General features: G+C 36.2%; 2 protein-coding genes across 2 annotated transcripts; both read right to left on the bottom strand.

The window, feature by feature from the left end:
* Nucleotides 1-4275: 4275 nt before the first annotated feature.
* LOC137983517 (uncharacterized) lies at nucleotides 4276-5469 on the bottom strand. The gene has a single exon (XM_068830671.1). The coding sequence runs from the start codon at nucleotides 5467-5469 to the stop codon at nucleotides 4276-4278; it is 1194 nt and encodes a 397-aa protein (XP_068686772.1).
* LOC137983516 (uncharacterized) lies at nucleotides 5466-7825 on the bottom strand. Its single transcript, XM_068830670.1, has 2 exons — nucleotides 7054-7825; nucleotides 5466-6727 (listed from the first exon to the last, which is right to left on the bottom strand). Exons 1-2 carry the CDS (start codon nucleotides 7823-7825, stop codon nucleotides 5466-5468), a joined length of 2034 nt encoding a protein of 677 aa, XP_068686771.1.

The following is a 7825-nucleotide window of genomic DNA, read 5'->3' as shown; positions in this document are numbered from 1 at the left end:
ATGGTTTTTCAGGCACACGTGAGTCCATTCAAGCAAACAGCAAATTCCTTGACAGCTGTTTTGAAATGGAGCCATCTTCATGCAATAAGGACACTGGAGGATATAAAACACTTCATAGTTGGTCCAGAGGAATTTTTTTTGTTGTTAGTGCTGGGGTCACATAGAATACTGGCAACCTATTTACAGGCTTGCGTTCTTAAAAAATTATGTTTACTGCTTGCATCGCTGGGTTACTGCTATTTGTTTAGTTGCTGGTGGTGTAAAGGGCTGATGATTCCCTTGCGTCATCTCACGCGAGATGTCGTGTCTCGCGCTAAACACACTACACGGATCGTGCAAAGGGATTTCCGTTTGATGGGTGGGCACCAATGTGATTGGTGACGTCTGACTTGGGTACATGCCTTTGTGTTTAACCTTGATCGATAGCATATGTGGATATATTGAACGGTTCTGCATAGTAAACCATATGTGCTGAACTTTCCTTTTCTTTTTAGATCCGAGTCACCCTCACAGGCCTTTTTAATATTGGTCCTTTGGCTGTATCGAAAGTTTAAGCCATTATTGGATGATGGAATGGCCCCGGAAGAGCTTATGACGGTGATGTCAAGCACTATAGTCGCATATGACATATGTCACGTTGATGGCTTAAAGGTTGCACGTGTAGACCTCCCATTTGAAGATCCTTTGAAGAAAGTGTGGCAGTGTGTTGTAAAAGTCATTGATAAATTGCATATTCGTAAAGATGAGAAATGCAAAACCTTGTATAACCCAATTGACAAAGTACCCAATGGATACAACACTATGGCTGCTGAACAGACTTTTGTCTGGGGTAGCAGGTTCAAACGGCTGATTTGTGCAATGCCACGGCTTCATCAGTTTTTTTACCTCCACAGGCTTGTGAAACGGCGAAATGCATACACTCAGCGCTGTCATCAATCAAATAAAATTCCAGTGCTTCCAAAGGAATCAACAAAAACAAATTCGTATACTTCACAACATAGTTAAATGCAACAATACATCATTACAAAGCCATTCACTAACTCTTTAGTTGCAGTCCCAGTTATTTTATAACAGAAAAGCAACACAAGAGTATCAGAAATCTAAATTGAGGATGTTTATAACTGCTAGTGTTTCGTAAGATTGACCTCCTTATAGTGTACAAGGTCGCCCAACCACATGTTTCTGCAAACATATGTATCGATGCTGTTAAAAAGAAATACGATGTTACGTTAAATATCATTCAGGGAATCGAAACTAGAATAACTGCTCACTATGTGTAAAAACGTTTTCTAATTGTGTCATTTTATTTTAAGTTTAAAGGAAAAGTCGCTTCTTACAAATAACGATTCTCGGGTGCTCGGGGGCCTTTGGAGAGCTCAGAGCACCGTGATGTTTACAAGCTGCTATTGCAACTGAAACAAGATGTTTAGTTTATGCCATAAATATTTTAAATTACAAGCTGTTAAATGGCTTGTGGTGTTTTAAAGCAATTAGTGCAGTCGCATTGAAAGGGGGCTGCTACATCTTCTGCCGGACTACATGAGTTTTATGCTTTTCCGTAATTGAAAGCATGAGCTTTGTGCTTTCATTTACATGAAAAGGTCATCCAGCTGGTTTCCTGTTCTTTCTATTTGATGGAGGAAATTACTGACAGCTCTTGAAAGGGTTTAAAAAGGATGAGACAGTTCTCTAATCACTTTTGTACGTAGTCGATTGTTGGTGAAAGCAATCATTCCAAAAATTCGTACAGCTTTGTACTAGAAATCTTTTGGGAACATCTTATCTTCCTCATCACAAATTTACCATGATTGCAGTTCTGATTGTTTTTTTTTAGAAGTACGAAAAGCTGTTCATTACAGTGACTACATTCACACAAATACGAGAATTCTGTATCATCCACTTTATTCGATAGTCTGGTTCCAAAACAATAGAAAATTGAATGAAGTTACATAAATGCAAGTGTTGGCTAAGAGGAAGGTCAAGTTACTCATCAAGTGTAGTAATTTTTCAGTCAACAACTAATCAAGGTAGAGCACCTGGGGATATCTAGATATCGAATGAAGTAATTTATTTTTGCAAATGCAGGAAAACTGAGGTATAAACTATTTGAACCTATCGCCAAGTACCATGAGGAAAGCCAGTGTAATTGAAGATTTTCACTCACTCTGGTTGCCTTATTTTGGCACTTTTCCATGTCAGCTAGCGACACAAACGAGTTAAAAAGACAACAGGCAAAGGTGCGTAATACGTATATACTCGCAACAGATGTTTGACAGGCATTTAAAACTGGTATTATCATCGTGTTAACTGCTTGTGGTAAAAAAGACAAATTTATGAATTCCAAAGAGTAAATCAATAGTACTTCTTTAAATAGTTCAGTTTGCCAAGGTTTCAGCTCGTATCTTTCATAAATAGGCCACCTTTGTTAAATCAATATATATACATGCCTGTTATACTTTTTGGTCAAATCTCCTTTGAGATAAGTGGGAGACAGAAGACAATAAACTTTTGAATGTTATGTTTTCAACAACAGTAACGCACATTATTTTCTTATATTCATTAGCAAAGTTGTAGTTTTCGTTATAAAGTAGTATTTCCTTATATGCTCTGGCTGGCTCATTGCTGAGGCTTGAATTTACCTAGAAATTACTAAGGTTTTCCCTACTTTATGACTTTTCCTAAAAGAACCTTCAATGTTAAAATTTTAATTACGTAATCATAACATGAAATAAATCGTCTTAAAAGTTACTTTGTACAAAGTTCCTTTGAACAAAGAAAACGAAACTGCAATGCGTCCTAAATACTTCTCATATTTTAAGTGGCTCAACAAATTACATCTCAAACGTTTATTTCTTTCGACAATTACCACAGCTGAACTGTCCGGAATAGTTCACAATTGTTACGCCTGCACACTTAAAATGTTGCCATTGCATACACTCCGCACACATGACCATCGAAGATTTCTTTTTACTGCTGCAGAGGTTGCAAAGTGAAAGAGAATCACCGGCATTGCGTTTCACTCCTGTTACTCCGCTTCGTTTTGGCTCTGAAATAAATTAAGAGAGAGATTGTAAAGCCCTGGCCAAACGAGAGGGAGAGTTGATCATAGTTGAAACTTTTGAAAGCTCATGAGAGTCGATGAGAGTGATCGAGAGGTGGCAAAATGAGAGCGAGAGTTGACGAGAGTTTGTGGAGAGTTTCACGCGCAAATAAAAGAGAGAGCCTGGGAATCACCCTGCAAAAACCCTTTCTGACGTAAACATGGCGACTAGCCAGCCGGTATATTCAGCCTAGGCGTTGTCCTTGGTCCACGAATTCTACGTCATATTCTTTTTCCTGTTTTTTAACTTGGCCGCTGGAAAAAAAACAGTAACCGCTGACCGCAAAACTCTCGCCCAAAGTCTCGTGACAAAACTGGCTCTCGCCAACTCTCATGAGAAAATTGAGCGGGTTAAAATTCGATGAGAGCTGTCGAGAGTCGACGACAGTAGGCGAGAGTGGATGAGAATTCTTGGCCAAACAAGAACGAGAGTTTCAACTCTCGCTATCGTTTGGCCGGGGCTTTATGTTGATAACTTTGTGTTGCTCACATTAATGGACCTCTTCACTTGTATGTTGTGAAAGTGCAAAGAAGGCCTAAAACGAGTTGTAAAATTGAATTAAAAGATCCAAGTGTTCGCCGGTCTACCGTATCGTCAGGGATATTGAAAGTATCCCAGAAAACAATCACCAAACGATTTTGATTTCAAATACAGTCCACGTGATATTCTAAAGCGAATTTTCCCCGTCTTTTCATAAATTATGCGTACATATGCACATGCATAACATGAAATTTCAAGGAAACTGTACCCTAAGGTAACATCACATGGTCTGAATTGGGAAAACAAAACGCACAAGTTAAAAAGGTCCATTAGTAGTTATAGAGTTGGGGGTACGAGACCATTTTTGCAAAAATGTTCTCATACCAACCCAACTCCATACTACTTTCCATTTAATGGCTTTCAACTTTTGATCTCGTATTTATGATCTCATATTTTTGAAAATATATATGTTATTTAAAATGCGTGGCTTTCTTTCACAAAGCATAACATTCTCGGAAATAAAGAAAGGGGGTTTTCCCGTGATTTTCAACAAATCAAAAGCCTCACATTTTAGTAAACTTTATGAGTAAACTTTACGAGTAAACTTTATGAGTAAACTTTATCATTCAGATTGTGCTTGCGGTACTTGTATGTAGACCGGCACTGCTGTGCCGTGACGTCAGCGGCCAACTTTTTAGATTTTGTAATGTCCGTATGCATAACTTGTCACACCATTGCTGTGAATATAGCGCTTATCATCGAAGCAGGACAATGATACTTTATTAAGCTCATAGCTTCCAAGTTGATGCAAGTTGCTTCTGATCGTTTTCATGGTGTGATGCATTTGTTCGTTGTTGAACAGTACGTTTTTATAATTTTTATGAGTGATGTTCTTCTTAATAATATTTTTCTTGATTCCCTTTGCTGTCTTTCCGCCTTTGTCATTGTCTTTCATATATGAATACATTTTTGATCTCAATCCGACGAATTCGGTTATCGGTATGCCTGCCACTTCATCTTTGAATTTACCGATCACTTTTTTATTTGTTGTGTTGAAATATTGTGAATCTTGTGGATAATCACTGTTGTCGAATTTGTCTTTATCATTCCAAAAGTCTTGGTACACATCACTGGTTTCAATTTCATAGGTCAAGCTGTCTGTGTCTGTGAATAATAATTTCGCTTTGCTGCCGTATTTTTGTTTGATATAATTGTAGTGGAAATCATACATTAGTGTCTTACTAAGATCTAGGATACACATACCCACATATGCCGGTCTGTTTAAGGTTAGTGTTTCTTTGATCTTATGAACAGCTACTAAATTTTCATTAAAGATCTTGCTGCTAACATATGTTGGTTTAGCAGCCATTTTTAATAGTTTGTTTTCATCAGTCACTAATCTGACATCTACTCTTTTTCTAATGTTTTCCATTGTTTTACCAAAGACGCTGTTGTTCATTAGTTTGAAGAAATCTTTCTCGAAAGCATTTTTAGCATTAGTTCTTTTCTCAGTATTAAAGTCAATATATTGCTTCAACCATGCGGACTGATTGAACTCTAGTACTCGATGGACTTTAGTTATTTTCAAACCAAGATCAGTGTACAATTGTAGGTTTCTGTAATGAAGAACGTACTTTTCTTTATTGCTTAATGTAGGTATCAGTTTATTAACTAAACCAGTTGAGATATTGTATTTCTTAGCGATTTTTTTGGAATATTCTGATAGCATGTTTTCACCTACTTTAACCTTTTCCGGTGCTAGTGGGTAGTCATTATGCAAATCATGTTGTTCTTTCGGATATGTTAGGTCTACTTCTAGTATCAAACCTTTAGTGCTGTCGTCTCTGTACCTAGCTAAGTCTATATTGTCTATCTGTTTTTCTGTCATCCATTTAAAACCACCAGTTGGCTCATTGCCCAACCATACAGATTGTTAGCATCAAGATACATTATTTTCTTTGAGGGCGCCTTTTCATCATATGTTTTCATGTATTTATTATTCGACTTTCCATATCGGTTGGCTATGTAACTGATACCTCCACGCATGCCTTTTTCAATGAATTGAAACTTATCAATATCAGTCATAAGCTCTAATTTGATATCAGTCATTTTTAGCATAGCATCCCAGGAAAGCCCAGGACTGGTAAAATAATGACAGGGGTCTAGTTTGTAGTATTGCAGACAGGTCTTTCGAAAGTTTTCAAAGACATCTGCTAACAGAAGTATGTCGGATTTAAGATATAAGTCATGGTACTCACCCATATTTTTCAGATTAAAAGTGTTCCATACATTTTGAGCATGTTTGTATTGATCATCTGTTATATCCTCATCATTTAATATACTGTAAAATTCTTCTTTTGGTGGTAGCTTTTCGTTGAATTTATCAAAGCTATCCATGAAGTCGTATGGATATACTCCTTTTTGTGACGTTAAATCAAGCTCTTTACCTTTGTATTTTTTAGATGTATATATCAATGCTTCTTTTGGTAGGTTGCTCACCAGTTTATCAAGACTTGAGCTCATAAATTGAAAACTATCAATGAAGGTCAGATGATTACCAAGCATGAAAGCCATATACTTTTCCATGTTGTTTGGTATGGCGTTGATATTCATTTGACACCTTTCACCTTTCTTATTTGTGTATTTATGCTCTTTGACTATTTCACCAATTTCTTGCATTATAAAATGACTGTCATACCCACGGAGATTGTGAAATATAACTGGTATTTTCTCAGTCAATCTGAAATTTAGGTTACAATCTTGATGTGCGGATCCTCTGTACTGACCGGTCACATGGCAGTGATCTCTTACTCTTACATCAGTTTTATTGTATTCTTTCTCACATATATGGCATTTATCAGCTCTTTGAAATTCTTTTTCATGATCTTCAGTCATTCTCAATGGTTTGTTGAATTCTTTTTTTGTAACCTTCTTGCAATATTTGACTTCATCCAGCATAGCTTCCATAAATTTGTAAACAGCTTTTTCACCTTTATAAATTTGTACTGGTTTTGTGTATGTATCATCATAACAACAAACAACCTTGTATCCATAACCACAGTCTGTATGCTTTTGATAAGCCTCTGTGTATGATTTATCATCATTGGGTTGACATCCATGAATTTTTTCAGTTATGGCTTCGAAGTCTGCATATATTACAAATGGAACTGGTAGTTGTTTATGGAAATTATTGAATTTTAGTATGTTGTCATTTTAATTGCTTGTGTTCCATTCACTTGGATACAGTTTTCTTTATGATCAGTCAACACTCTTTCAGAACTAAAACATTGTAAGCAATGCATGCAGAAGTGCTTCCTTTCCTTGTGTTTTGTTTGATTGTACATAAACTTGTTGAAATCTTTGATTAATACATAGTGCTTGTTTTCATTTTCTGTTATAAGAAGCAGATTCATACAATCTTCATACTTTTCTTTTCATACATAAATGGGATATTTTTGTTTTTCTTCATAACCAAATACATTGATGTTTATTTCATTCTGCTTTTCTATTTTGTTGTACTGTTTCACAGTCACAGGGAATTGAATTCCTGAATAATCTAAATTTTCAATAAATTGCTTGTCAACTTTTTTGATTCTCTGAGGGTATTTGTCTTGAGGGCTCAAATGTCGAATATGGCACCATCTAAAACATTCATTATCCTCATTTTTCATGTTGATCAATCCCTTTGCACTGTTTCTGAGTTCATGTGGTAGTTTAATGTATAATGATCCTTTCATTGGTTCGTATTTTACCACATTAAGATAATGGTTTTCAACTGATTCAACAGTCCAACCAGATCCCTCTGAAATCCAAACTGCAATCTTATTCAGTATGTCTTGTTTTGATAAAGATAAAGCTGGTTCAATTTGTGTGTCATTTGTTATTGTTTGGGGTTGACTGTTGAAATAAGCTGTTTTGACGACTCTTTCTTCATGACCTGTTTCCTTTTCGAATGTAACCCTCAGTGTTTCAACAAACTTGAGCCCTTTCATTGATATTAATATGTTTTCAATATGGTTAGCAACAGCGTTTCTTGTATTTTGCAGTTGTATAAGTGGGTCTTTGTTGTTTTTGATATTTATCTCAAAAGACTTTGTGTAACCTTTTAATGCCTTTACTGTTTGCTCAATCTTAGTCCTTGGTAATGGAACTGGTTTTTTAGTCCTTGGTAATGGAACTGGTTTGTATCCATCCCTGAATTCTAGTGGTGGAAGAATTATGTTGTTTTCATAATCTTGAACCAT

This window comes from Montipora foliosa, chromosome 13 (assembly GCF_036669935.1).
Source record: "Montipora foliosa isolate CH-2021 chromosome 13, ASM3666993v2, whole genome shotgun sequence".
NCBI lineage: Eukaryota > Metazoa > Cnidaria > Anthozoa > Scleractinia > Acroporidae > Montipora > Montipora foliosa.
The sequence above is the reverse complement of the archived record's forward strand: the minus strand, read 5'-3'. Positions and strand labels throughout refer to the sequence as shown.

Coding starts and splice junctions, on each gene's coding strand:
- LOC137983517 (XM_068830671.1), bottom strand. CDS start 5,469: ATGACAGAAAAACAGATAGACAATATAGACTTAGCTAGGTACAGAGAC.
- LOC137983516 (XM_068830670.1), bottom strand. CDS start 7,825: ATGGTTCAAGATTATGAAAACAACATAATTCTTCCACCACTAGAATTC. Junction 6,728..7,053: donor AATAAACATCAATGTATTTG/GTTATGAAGAAA, acceptor TAATATATGCAG/ACTTCGAAGCCATAACTGAA.